Source organism: Hydra viridissima, unplaced genomic scaffold (assembly GCF_058129835.1).
Source record: "Hydra viridissima isolate aposymbiotic clone 2 unplaced genomic scaffold, HvirCarnegie_v1 scaffold_3, whole genome shotgun sequence".
Taxonomy (NCBI): Eukaryota; Metazoa; Cnidaria; class Hydrozoa; order Anthoathecata; family Hydridae; genus Hydra; species Hydra viridissima.
This window is the reverse complement of record NW_028324302.1, coordinates 1,840,903-1,856,019: the sequence shown is the minus strand read 5'-3', so window position 1 is coordinate 1,856,019 and position 15,117 is coordinate 1,840,903. Positions and strand designations below refer to the sequence as shown.

Sequence of the window (15,117 nt, the reverse complement as noted above, 5' to 3'; positions counted from 1 at the left end):
ATACATCATGGTTTCTTCAAATGAAATCCGTAATATTATTACACTCTCACTTTAAGTTTTTTTAATCTATCGCTGTATGATTTCTGTAGATAAATGATAAATTTTAAAATTTTTTTGTTTAAAATATTATTTACCGTATAATCACAATTTACGTGTCCCTCACATAATCACAATCATATGTCCCTTCGAAATTCACAACCTGTTATAACTTTTGGATTATAAAAAGGAAACAAGTTTTACAAGCTACATTCCATAAACATTTTTTAATCAAATAGCATAAAAAATACTAAAGTATTCAACTTTTATACTAAAAATATTCAAAATATTCAACAAGTATTCAACTTTGTTTTTAAGTCAAATGTACAAAAAAAAAATGTGTTTTTAGGTTTAACTTAACCGATCTCAGAAAATTGTCTTTTATCAGAAAACTTAGATATCAAATCTAGTAAATAGAATCAAAACTAACAAATAAAAAGATGGGGGAGAATTTAATTCAAAGTAATAGAATTTTTATAAAAACATATATGCTGTTTTATCCTTTTTGAAACAGTGGTTAGATCTAAATTTAATGCAGTATTATTATTTCATTTGTAAAAAATTCTGGTTAAGGTCTCAAAAATCAAATTTTAATTTAAAAGCAATAAATGGTTTAATATTAAATACGATATATTGAAATTCATATTTTTACTTATAAGAAAATGTTTTAAGAACTGTCTTTATTCTTTGTAAAAGAGAGAGGAGCAAAAAAAGCTCGTTTTTTATATTACAGTAATAAAGCGTGGTAGGCTTAAATGACCATGCGATTGGGCGCAACAAGATGTCGATATATTTTCAGACATATTTTCCGTCAACAATAGAAAAGGTGAATGAAATTGAATTACTTGAAGCTACTTTGGCTGCTAAGAATTGAAATGGCAATGAGATTCAATTAATTAAACGAATCGTGCTGTAGGTTGATGTAAATCAGTTAATTAGAAAAATGATGATGAAAAAATACCTTGAAAAAGTACGCCGTATCATTGAATGCACAGAAGGAGAAACCACACAAGGTATAACCTACGCAACTTTAGGACCAGATCAAGATAGTTTTCAACTCATTTTAAAATGAGCTGTTGATAAACCACAAGTAACATTAGACGTTGAATTGAAAATTTTGGCGTAGGGGAAGTGGGGGCATAACAGCTCCCGTAACGTTTAGATTAATGGATTATGAAAATAAAAACGGCATGCGTTTTTTAACAGTGTATTTTTATAAACACATCATTAAGTTTTATAATGCTGCAATTAAGAAAAAAATAAAACCGTTTTTGAAAATGTTATAACACAAAAATTAGACTTAGTGAAAAAAGCGGTTGTGCCCTATAGTGAGGCACAACCGCACCCTAAAATATTATATATACATATATGTTCATATATATATGATATATAGTATATATAATACATATATATATATATATATATACATATATATATGTATATGTATATATATATGTATGTATGTATATATGTATATGTATATGTATATGTATATATATTTATATATATATAATTGTATATATATATATATATATATATATAGATACATATATATATATATATATATACATATATATATGTATATGTATATATATATGTATGTATGTATATATGTATATGTATATGTATATGTATATATATTTATATATATATAATTGTATATATATATATATATATATATATAGATACATATATATATATATATATATATATATATATATATATATATATATATATATATATATATATATATATATATATATATATATATATATATAATGATAATATTATTATATTAACATTATACAGAGCTTTGCAAAAGTTATGGCCAATTCCCTAGTTCAGTGACGCATCATGCGGAGAGATTTTTTTTAATAAAAATTTTTCTATATCTCAAAAATAGTTTTTTATTACTCTAAATCAATCTTGAATTAAAATTTTATAATATAAACTAAACACAATTGTATTAACATAACACTGACACAGCAAAAATTAAAACAAGAGCTCAGTGACGCAACGCGGAAAAAAGTGTTTTTTTTATCAGCATACTTTTAAATGTGGTTTTCGCTGAAACTTTAATTCTTGCTAGACTAATTAGATTTTTTTGTTGTAATTTATTCATTTGGCAATAAGGGAGTTGTAAAAAAAAGTCACAAACAACAAAGATTTTGTATCGTTTTATTCTATAGAAAAAATTATCAGTTCAGTAAAACAAGATTCAGTGACGAAACAAAAAGATGGAATGAAAATTATTTTAAAAAGTTTTGTTATTTTGTTAATTTTAATTATACTCAGGTGAAATAGCAGCGGTACAACGTTTTTATTCTGAACATAAAAATAATGTGATTTTGATATATCTTTGATTTTTCTTAATTAACTTAAAATTGAACTGAATCCAAGTTCATTTTTTTATTTTCTTGTGTCGTTTTATGACATGAATTACAGATATTTGCAAATCTTGTAATACTAACGTAAAATCTCCTGCTGGCCTGATCTCGCATTGACTAAATTTAACTCTTAGGGTTGCGATTCGAATAACAGTAGCTCCTATTCCGTCACCCTCTCCTTTCTCATGCATCGCTGCAAAGAAATGCCAGAAGAATTTTTTATGAAAATGTTTTTCAAACCAAAACATTGCAGCCATAATGCTTTTGTTTTTGAACTGAGAAGTGGTATTATCGCTGAACATGTTTACTTCTTTGACTTGATCAGGAATAAAGTGAAGGATTTTGTCTATGTACGGTATGACGGAAGACTTTGTATAATTAGTTGAATCAGAAACTATGGCAAATGTTTTTAACTCAATGTTCCAGATTGCTAGGGTCATGATAGAAACTTGGTTTTGACCAAAATGAGCCGCTTGCGGTTCATTTTGATAGAAACACCTAGCGTTTTCAGCCCAGTCAACTTGGATTACCGCAATTTTAGAATTAATACTCATCAAAACTTCCTTCAGTTTCTTAAAAAATGTTGACTGGTTTTTCTTTACAAATGCGTGTTTAACGAACTTATCACGCATCGCTGATATGTGTTGGATGAGTTCCGTTACAGTAGATCTTTTTGAAATTTTTTCAATGTTTGCAGATGTTTTAGTTTCAGGTTTTCTCCACTCGTCCCAGGAACTTCGAAACCAAATGTATTAACAATTTGCAAGTGTTTATCGAACTGTTTCATACCTTTGCATGCAACACATTTGTCATAGGCGCAATCGAATGTGGACGGTTCACAAACAAAGTCATTTATCGTTTCAGATCCAACTTTGATTGAAGACACTTGAATTGATTTTGTTAATGCATCTAAGGCAAATCACATATTTTCATGCAAACTACAAACAAAACATTATGCGGAGTTTTTGTAAGTCCAATTTTTATGTGCTGATGCTTTTCCTTGAATAACTCGAAAGCTTCTTTTAGCGTAAAATGTAAATGACGTATCTGAATATTGTATGCTTTTCCATCTGATAATTGAATTCAAATGACATCTTTTTTGTTTGGTTATATTCGGGAAACTTCATCTTCATTATAAAAGTTTACAACTGCTAAAACATCGCTTTCAGAAAGAACATACAACTTTGAACATGCTGGAGGTAGACCCAAATTATCTTTACAAGCAGAGCTATTTGAAAGAATAAAAAGAATATGAAATTTTTTCTTCTTTGAAGTGGTAGTGCTTTTAAAATTTTTTTCAATGCTTTTCCTCTTTGCAGAACGTTTTTAAAAGGTGAGCTTGGTCTTTGAGATTGGTTCAAAAGTTTTTTTTTTTTTTAGAGTGCGACTTTTTAAAACTCTTAATTTTGCTTTAGCAGCATAAGCTGCTTTTTTATTAGGATCGGCTTTCAATTTTTCTCGATATCTCTTAGATCTTACTCTGGAAATTTCTTTCTTTTTATCAGCATTCCAAGAAACATAATAAGCTTAGTATTCTACATAACGTTTTTTTTTACTTCTAATTTTGATTCCATTTCTTAAAAATTTACAACTTTATAAGAAAATGTTTACATAAATCCAATAGTTTACTGATATTTACTAATGGCCTTTCACAATACTAAAATGTAAAATTTATTCTGATAAAACCCACAACGAAATCTGAACATCTTGCTTTTTTTTAAAAAATGCTAATTATCCGGTTGAAAGGTTCAGTGATACAACAGCTTTTAAACTATAACAATAAGTTAATATAATGCTATTTGACCAATTTTTTTTTAATAGTGATGAAAAGTTTACATTAAAATATATAATTTCTAAAAAAACCTCGCCTTAAAGCTTAATTTCATTGTGATAATTAAACTTTATTAGCTTTTAGTTCAGTGACGCAATCTAATTTTTGCAGATGTGTAAATGACAAAAAAATACATGAATTATTGTTAAATTAAAAGTTTTTTTTACTCAAGCCATATATATAATATCAAAGATACTTTTAAATAAAAACATGGATATGTTTTGTTTAAAATATTGCAACAACTTGCCCTCAAATTTTACTCACTTTTTAAAATATTAAAAAGAAAAAAACAGTTGAAAACATTCATCAATTTTATCTACTCGGTTCAAATATTTTTCTCAAAATTTATTTTAACAATGATTTTAAGGTGTTTAAACTACAATTAAAGAAAAAACGTTTTTTGAAAAAAGAAATTTTTAAACACGAAACTTATCTCTTCCACCGCGGAAATAGCCATACATGTTTATATGTATATACATAATACATACATATACATATACACACTTAACCGCTAATTTAACGCACCACCTACACATTTCGATTTATTAATTGTCATCAATATTACATATTTTGACAAACGTTTTAAGAATAGAACACAATTATTTGGATTATAATAATAAAATTGACTTTGAGGATAGTGAAAAAAAATAAAATAAATAAAACCAAAAATATGGTTCGTTTAACAAAACAAAAAAAAAAAAGATTTAATAATCTTTGTTAAGCACACAAATAGAGCTTAAATTGAAACACTTTTAACTTATCAATAACTAGTGTTACTAGCTCTTGATGTTGTTACAGCCTGACAGCACCGTGGCATACTTTCAATTAGAGGTCTAATCGCTTCTTGAGGGATATCTTCCAACAAGTGGATAAGATTTTGTCGCAGGTTGTCTAGGCTATTAGATGGTAAATGTTGGCTTCTAACACAGCGTCCCATTACGTCTCAAAGATGCTCTATTGGGTTCATATCTGGACTGAAAGCTGGTCATTCCAAAACTTGAATATTAATGTTATTTAAGTATCAGTAACAATATGTGCCGTATGTGGTCTAGCATTATCCTGCATAAGAAGGAATCCATCTCCAACATACAGTGCAAAAGATACTACAAAAGGTTCTAAAAATGTCAGGTATTTTGACTAACAGCAGTTCCATGAACCTCCGCAAGTTTTATTTGGAGATTAGGTGCAGTATTAAACCGTTCTCTCAGTGTTCGAAGCATTAAAAACCGATTCTCCAACCAATTCATACTTTTCTTTTATAAAGGTGAGCTTCCACTCATCCGTTTTTTGCTACAGGAAAGGAAAAAGGATGGGAAAATTAATCACTTGAGCATGCGCAGTGATTAATTTTCAAAACTAAATTACAAACTGTGCACGCTCACGTGATTAATTTTCCCTTCCCTTTTCCTTTCCTGTAGCAAAAACGGATGAGTGGAAACTCACCTTAATTGAGGTTTAATTACAACAAAATATGCTACTTATGAAAAGGTGCTATAATTTCGAAATTAAAAAAGGGAAACACAATAAAACCTACAAAAGGCGCAAGATAAAATGTTATTATCATCTTTGTAATTGATAAATCCGGGAAATAGATATTTAATATTTTTCAAAGTAAGTTGAAATTTAGAAGTGGTGAGTTAAATTTGCGGTTAAATGTGTATATATATATATATATATTTTTACTTATATACAGGGTGTGGCAGCGATTAGCGTTCAAGATTTTGGCTAGGTTTTGTGATTTAAATAAAATACTTCTGCAACTTGTTTTTGTTGTATCAATTTTCAATGAATGTCTTAGACTTGAATAAAACTGTGAATAAAAAATATTTTAGTTAAAAATTTTAAAATGGATGCCAAAAAAACTGAAGTTTTAAATTTGATTCATGTGTGTTTGTCTGCACGTGACATGATTTGTTTTTCTGGAGGGTCTAAACTTCATTTTACAAAGCGAAATAGCGTGAAAATGCTGAGAGAGCCCAAATGCCTTTTCCAGTGAACAAAAAAGTTGATAAAAATTTCACTGAAAAGCTTCAAAAAACATGTTAAAAAGAATTCTACTATATCCATCAGAATCACAGTAAAACTGTTCAATGTTGATGGAAGGCTGTTTGAAGAACTCTAAAAACACTTTGAAAAGTCAGTGTTAGCCGACCTATATGCTAACTTTTGACAAAAAGGCTAAAAATGTTGAGATTAGAGCAATCAAAGAAGCATCTGAATCAGCTGAAAAGATACGCAGTGTCAACAGTCAAACCTTTATCAGATGAAACACTTGTGTTGACTGTGCAATCAATAGGCAAAGTTATAGATTCATTATGCAGAAGGGTGACAGCATACCACCTGTGTGTCCACACCAAACACCCTCAGTCTGTCACGATGCTAGAAATAATTGCTTCTAATAAAGAGAAATGTCCACTAATCTACATCAAAGAAAAAGAAAAAGTTGTGGTGACATGAATGAAGAAGACATTCCCAGAAAACATCTACATCTTTGAGCAGTACAAAGCATCTTATTATTGGTCAATAAAAACCCAACATTATCTTCAAGACAATATGGGTATTTTCTGCCCCAAACAGTTTTGACCGCCATCCAGCCCTGACCTGAATCCCCTTGACTACAGTGAGAGTAGAATAGTTGAGAATAAGGGTTGTTAAAAGGCCAACTTAAGTGTCAAGTCACTTTAGTCATCAATTACCAATGCATGGAACTCAATATCACGGGACTAGATATTCAGCACCTGGCAGTCTTTCCTTCCTAGGCTTCGTTGCAGTAATGAAATACTGTTAAAAAGTTATTACATGAACCAATCTTAAAAAAATTTTAATTAATTTTTTTTATTACATGTTAATATTTGCCAATTTTTAGTCATAAAAATGTGTTATTTTTTCATAAGCCTAAAGAATGTACAAAATACATATACGTTTCAGACAGTCAATACACTGTTAAAACATTTTTTTCAATTACAATAAGAATACTCTTCAGACAGGTATTAAGTATCTTCAGACAAGCTATTTATAAAATAAAGAAGATTTACTTGTATTTGAAATGAGCCTTGATATTCACTTTAGGCAGTTCAAGCCTTGGTTTCTTACCCAACAAAACCATGCCATTTCAAGATTTATCTCCATAGACTTTTGAACTAGATACTGAAACATTTTTATATGTCCATTCATCAACCTGTGAATGGCAAGAAAAAGTTGGTAGGATAAGTTACTGAAATGTCTTAAGATAATTGCTGGACACATGTGACAGCAGAGGTGTTACCTGGTAGTTCTCCCAATCAATCCTTGCTAGAATTATCAAAACTGACTGGAATACCTAGGCAATGCGCTGGGTTTTCCAGATATAAAACGTTATTGTATTAATCAGAAATGCAACTGTAGCTAAATGCTATGTTGTCAAGTTTTTGGGAACTAAACCACATTTTAGTGATGTAGCTAATTCACAACAAATATATTGATAAAATACAATAATCTTCTCTCCAAAAAAAAACCTGTATTTATAAATTTTCTTGTTCATACTTTTCCAAAAATATCCCAGAAAAATCATCATTAAAAACCGCTTCAACTTATTTAAATTTCTTTGGTTTTCACTGAAAAAAAAAAAACTATTAATGCTATTAGCTCCTTAATCATCTCCTTGCTGGAATCAAGGGTAGATCAAAACTGTGGATTAGTTTAAAGAACATATCCACATACGCACATACAAACTTTGGGCTATTTAAAAAATGTGTATATATGTGCATATATATATATATATATATATATATATATATATATATATATATATATATACACACACATATGCATAGCAACAAATGGTACATATCCATACCTGATTAATGGTACATATCCATATCTGATAATTTTGTTGCATTCTTAAGTTATAATGCATATGCTAAAGATTTTTTTTTTTTTCCATTTTTAGAGACATGCATTTCTGCTGATTGCATCAGAACTGTTTATGAGAAATGCATACTGGAAAATGGTTTTTATGCAATATGTACATGTATAAACGGACAGAAAATCATAAATAATCAAATTGTTTGCAATGGTATAATTTACTATTTACCAGAGTTTTTGGAAAAATGTTTCATTTAGGTTATATTTTTATTAGCGTAGTTTTTTTTCCATATTTGTGAGAAAATAAATTATAAGATGATGTTTAATTTTAATTTTTAATGATATTATCAATACTTTATTTAAGATGGTATAGAGACAATTCAAGATTCAATATTTATGGAAGAGGAAATCCCACTCATAAGACATACCTATGTAGCAACATTGAGCGTTCTTAAAAAAGAATATATGCTATCTTTTGATGTAAAGCCAGAAGCTTTTTATGATGCTTTGGCTAATGTTACTCCATTGTCAGTTAATGAAAACAGTCAGTTGAATGGTTACAGTAATCCTGAGATACGGTTTTCTCCTTTTAGCAATGGGTCATTAGGTATTTGGTTTTCAATAAGTAGTTTAGTAAGCAGTGTTTTTTATACAAAACAACTTCCATTGTTGCAATGGTCTTCTATAAATATTACGCAAGTTTTAGTGGATGAAAGCTACATATATTCTGTATATTTGAATGAAACACTTTTCTCTTCTTCTGTGAACATGGCTCCTGTTGTGTTATCAAATGTTACAGTTTATGCTGCAGATCCTTGGTGTGTTGCTTTAAGTGGGTCAATCAGAAACCTGATCATTACTTCACAAGGTGCAAATCTTGTTTGGTTTTTGTTTTTTTTTTTTGCTAATTATTTAATGATGATTTGAGCAGTTTTTATTTAACAATATTTAGATTTTTTTTTTTTGAGCAGTTGCCTTTAATAAAAGTTAATAATTGATATGATTTTTAATGAATATTTTTTAGAATGCATTGAATTTTTTCATTTAATATCTTCTTTTTATCATTTTGGTTATTAATTGTTTTCCCCAAGATATGCAGTTTATACTGCATCCAAAATCCTCTACATCTCTACAACTTTTGTTCAAATTTGTTTTTTTAATGTTTTGTTAAAGTTCAAATTTGTTTTTTTAATGTTTTGTTAAAATTAACATATAACTATTAATGTAAATTTCAATTACTATGCCTCATGTATAATTTGTTTAAACTTATATTCATAATTTATGCAGATTTTAGTGAACAATTTTATTCTTACAGTTTAATTAGAATCTTTTTCTCACTGTGTAATGGAACTAAAACTTCTGAAGAAGTTGCCTTACACCAAAATTCATTTCTTCATAGTTATCCTACAACTATGCTATCAAACTAACAAATACTAAAAAAAAAAATTTTTTAATCAATTACTATTTTACAAAAATTTAAATTAATTTAAATTAAACAGCAGCAATAAAATATCATAATGAAATATGGCGTAAGTAAGTCTAAATAATTGTTTTATTGAACACACTTTTCATTTTATTTCTTTAAAATATTTATGATTTAAAATTTTGAAAACATAATAAGAAAATATTCTAGAAACTTTTTATTCTTTATACTAGTTAATTTTTTTGATTATAGTTAACTTTTGTTGAGTTTAATTTCAAATGTTACCAAAAGTTGAATTACACCATAAATCATACCTTTATAGATTTGTTTGATAAATTTTTTTCTCTTTGTTCAATTTATGATTTATTTTAAGAACATTGACAAAAATTGATAATATTGTAATGTAAAAGTTAGTTATTTAAAAGGTTGCTTATACCAAAAGTTACTACTTTCAAAAGTTAGTTATATTAAAGATTGCTATAATGAACTAAATACTTGATAAAATAACCTTAGAATCAATAACCACTTTACATTGTTGTGACGTTTAATCCACAGCTTTGATAAATGTCTAACATTTTCGCAACCTTGCTAGATTTTTGTAGATAAATCATATTTTTCTGTTAATTTTTTTACCAACAGTTTATGATGCAAATATTCAATTAAGTATTGTCAGAAAGTGAGTCAAAAAATGTCTTTATTGATTTTTTTCTAAGTTTAAAGTCATCAAATAATCCATTTTTTGTTCTTTTTCATTTTATACATGTTTTTTTATATAACCTTCAATGAGATGAATTAAGCCTAACGATTCTTTATTAAGACATTGCCACACCATATTACATCCTCAACTATTCTATGCCTAAAACTTCATTGAAGTATGAGTTCTCAACTTGTACTTCAATTAAATCTCTGGAATAGAATATTTACAAGATATCATTTCAAATAAGTAAATCTCCTTATCTTTTATCTGCTTTGCAGATATAAAGGAATTTCTTTTTTATCGTTGATCTATAAAACAAATTAATTGAATAACAAATATTGTTTGACACTGATTTTGATTTGCATTCAAAGTTGCTGTGCTTTTTCTTTGATCAAGCTTTGAGCAAATATAGCAGTATTCATTTGTTGTTTGTGTGCATTCAGTCCTTAGTAATAATTGAAGTGCACCATTCAAAGGATTTTTAATCAGGCAAAATTAGTTAGTCTTTTTGATGATGCATTTAAATTAAAATTTGTCAATAATCAATTGGCAACATATTAAATCAAATCAAGACAATGCTAAAGAGGTCTTAAATTTTGTTAGGAGTGTTTTTATTTTTACCAGGTATTATTTTTCTGTTTTTTTTTTTTATGTTTTACAAAAATAAAAGTTTTTGTTTTTAGACATTGATCAATGTTTGGTAAGTTGCAAGCATGCAAACTCTACCTGCACAAATTTAAATGGAAAATTTGAATGCTTATGTCCTCAAGGATTTTTTTTTAAAGAGTTAGAATGCCAAGGTAATTTATATATGTATGTATGTATGTATGTATGTATGTATGTATGTATGTATGTATGTATGTATGTATGTATGTATGTATGTATGTATGTATGTATGTATGTATGTATGTATGTATGTATGTATGTATGTATGTATGTATGTATGTATGTATGTATGTATGTATGTATGTATGTATGTATGTATGTATGTATGTATGTATGTATGTATGTATGTATGTTTGGATGGATGGATGTATGTATGGATGCATGCATGTATGCATGCATGCATGTATGCATGCATGCATGTATGTATGTTTAGGTATTATCTAGGTATGTATCTAGATTTTTTTCTGAGTATAATGCTATAATTAAAAAAAAGAAAAGGCTTTCATCAAACAGAAAAAAATATAGTTCTACAAAAATTGTTAAAATATTTTTTTTCTGAGTCAGTTGTTTTTACCTTGTTAAGATCAAAAACTAATTTGCAAGAAGGTTATTACAATCTTTTCTAAGCACTAATAGTCCTGAAGTAATAAAAAGTTTTATTGTTAACCATGTTTAGCTTATAATTTTGTTTATATCTGGCTTATAAATATTTTTATATCTCTACTAGACATTAATAGCTAAATTAATTGACAAATTTGCTAATTATCTGAATAATCTCAATTTGATACAAAAGAAAAACAAAAAGACATAGTTTGAACCAACTAGTGACTAACTTTTTGATCAGGAATGAATACAACAAGCTTGCCAACTTTTAACTATGTGATGAAAAGCTCTTGTATAGCTATCCCTTAACATCATCCCCAAATACAGTTACATCATTTGCAAATATAGTTTATTTTTTTATGTTTTTTTATCAAAGGGTGTTCTTAAAAAAAAGGAATTAAGATGAGCCCTTTTTTTAAACTTTTTTTAATGCCTTTCTCTTTTTTTTAAAAACATGTTTGTCTTTACTTTTCATCTTACATATGTATCTATTTTATTTTTCTCAGACATTGATGAATGTTTGGTAAGCTGTAAATATCCAAACTCCATTTGTATAAATTTAAATGGAACATTTCATTGTATTTGTCCGCAAGGATACTTTTTTAATCTCACAATTTTGGAATGCCAAGGTAAGTAAATATCCTTCTATTTTTCTTAATTAAGTTTATCTTAATGTAATAAGTTTTCAGGAGAGTTTTTGTTTACGAAGTTCTGTTTTATATAAAATTTTTTCTTAATTTTGAAGAACTTACACGATGAACACTTATTTGTGTTGCCTCTCAGGCATAATTTTTTGTATACTTTTAGATTTTGATGAATGTTCAGTAAACTGCCAATATGCAAACTCTACTTGCACAAACTTGAATGGAACATTTGAATGTCATTGTCCACATGGATACTTTTTTAATTACACAGTTTTGGAATGCCAAGGTAAAAAAAAAAATACATCAATTCACTTATTTTTTTAGTTTTTAGTAATTTTAGAAGTTTATAAAGTTTAAGAAAAAGTTGGGCTTCTTATGTTTGTTTAAATTTAACTTGTGAAATTTTAAAGTGATGTATCTTATTTTAAAAATTTAATCCGACATTGTCTTGTTTCGTGTGCTTGTGTCTGCTTTTGTTTCTTCTGACATTTATTGAATGTGAAAGTTTAAATGAAGGAAAGGTGACGTTTCAAACATTTTGTTAAATTTTAAAAGTTTGTTAGATAATTCATCATATATAAGTAATGATGCACATTTTAAGTCAAATACTTTAAAGTAACCGTTAAAGTTTGATCTACCTAATCCTTATAGGAGTCTTACAAGGTTGTTCACAAGGGAATAATCAATTTTATAGTTTTATTAGCTACTGATTTTAAAATGGAATAGATTGTTCTTAATAAAAATTCAAATAGTGGCTTTTTCAAAATTCAGGTCCTGTTTTTAACTTATTCGATGCTCCCATGTAAACCTATTACATAAAATTCGTCAAAAACAAAGCAAGTTGCAAACTTCTTACTCCTAAATTTTTCTGATTTTTTCTCAGAGAAAAGAAGTCTTTAATATGAAATCTTATGAAATCCTTAATATGACAAAAGATGGTGAGGAGTTTTTCAGAGATACTTGCATTTGTCAACATAGTCAGCTTCCAGTTCAGTGTCAATCCTTGAATGTGAAATGCAATTGGCCACTTTTCAGCATTTGGTCAGATTTTAGTATTTTAAATAAAAGGTTGACAAGACCAAACAACTGATAAAGATTGATTGGTGGAATGAATTTCAGAATGAGGGTGTTTTTAGATCTAGACAGTTGGCTTGTGAATAATATAGCCAGATATTTTTGTATTTGATAAGGCACTACCTGATCTCCTGTATCTTTGAAACATGCCTTGTAGAGCCTAAGTTCTCTAAGTTTCTGAGTTCTTAAGACCCTTGGCGTACACATTACACCATCTGCATGAGTGTGAACTGTAGTGAGGCTATAATTTATGATAGTTTTTTCCATCTTCATGTTGCAGGCAATGACAAATTTTATAGCATTTGCATTAGAAAAACTCTTTCCCACCAGTGATTCCAATTTTGACAAATTGCTCGAATGAATTTAAGTAACTTAAGACTGTTAAGCTTTTGAAATTCACCTTATAGTAATATTTTGTGGTTTCTTGAACTTATTACTCTAATTTTGCTTTTAGTTTAATAATCCAAAAGATTGATAAACAGATTTGACTGATTTTCCTATGCTGAAATTTGATAACCTTGTGTTTTACTATATGTTGACAAGGTCTTGGGTTAACAAGGATGGTGCATTAGATTTCATCTTATTGCAACTCAGTTCAGTTATATTTAGGACCTTAACATAAAGATTGGAGCTAATTAAATTCATTTCAGATTTATTTTATAATTTATAAAAGTTCATTTTTTTTGTTTTTAATTCATTGAGTTCTAAGTTCTTTAATCTTAAAACTATGTTATATTACTAATGTTCTGGTTGAAAGTTTCTTGAAGTTGTTATGTTTTGGTTAACTTCAATATTAATTTTAAGATTTTTAATAAATTTTAATTTTAGATGAAATATTATGCATTTAGAAAAAAAAATTTATGCAAGTTAAAGATTGTACTTTTATCTTTAAAGAATTACTTAAGAAAAGGGACAATTTTCTTTGATTATTTTGAAATAATTTGTTGTAATTTAAACTAATTTTTTGGTAATAAATATTTTTAGTCTGATGGCTAATAATGAATAATTGAAGAAATAATATGCTATAATTTAAACTAATTTTTTTGTAATAAATATTTTTTAGTCTGATGGCTAATAAAGAATAGTTAAAGAATAATTTTAGTATGATGGAACACCAAAATCTTGTTTTTTGCTTTGTGTTTATAGAAAAACGTTTATTTTATGTGCTTGAGTATTTTTTAAGAGCTTTGGTTTTTATTTATTGAATCATAGTTAAATAATGAAAAAAAGAAAAAAAATATACAAAAAAAGATGTTTTTATGGTAACCAGCATGCAAACTCATCTTAAGATAAAAACAACACACATTCAACAAGATTCAACTACAGCATCAACTACTAACAATCACTTCAATTCTGTTGGTAACCATAATGTTATAATTGAACTAGACAATCTTAACTTAATTTTAAATAATATGATATGTCCTAGCTACATGTCAATAAATACTGTCTCAGCTAAAAATATTGTTAAACAAAAAATGGGATTGGCCAATAAGCTTAGTATTAGTTGTAGTACTTGTAGCTGGTTTTATGAAACATTCACTTCTAGTATGAGTAAATCTCCAGAAAGAACTGGTCGGAAAGCTTTTGATGTTAATATAAGATCTATAATTGCATTTCGTGAAATAGCAATTGGTCATGAAAATGCTATAAACTTTTCTATGATAATGAACTTGGTCAAACCAGTTGGAATTAAGTCTTACAATGATGTAAATGATCAACTTCTTGATAGTTACCTTAAAACTGCAGATGAAACTATGTTAATAGTTGGTTCTTTCTCGCAACACTGACAACAATCCTTCTGAATGCACAGTTTCATTAGATGGAATATGGCAAAAAAGAGGCCACGACTCTTTAAATGGTATTGTTACTGTAATTTTCCAAACCAGTTGTAAGTGCATTGATTATCAAATAAT

General features: G+C 27.7%; 1 protein-coding gene across 1 annotated transcript in view; it reads left to right on the top strand.

The window, feature by feature from the left end:
• The first annotated feature begins 6,807 nt into the window (after positions 1-6,807).
• The window catches only part of LOC149890556 (uncharacterized), a 33,784-nt gene continuing 25,474 nt past the window's right edge, over positions 6,808-15,117 (top strand). Inside the window, exons 1-6 of the mRNA XM_090081933.1 lie at positions 6,808-6,811; positions 8,183-8,308; positions 8,462-8,965; positions 10,901-11,017; positions 11,993-12,115; positions 12,294-12,416. Coding sequence (XP_089938059.1) covers positions 6,808-6,811; positions 8,183-8,308; positions 8,462-8,965; positions 10,901-11,017; positions 11,993-12,115; positions 12,294-12,416 — 997 coding nt within the window. The remainder of the gene's footprint in view (positions 6,812-8,182; positions 8,309-8,461; positions 8,966-10,900; positions 11,018-11,992; positions 12,116-12,293; positions 12,417-15,117) is intronic.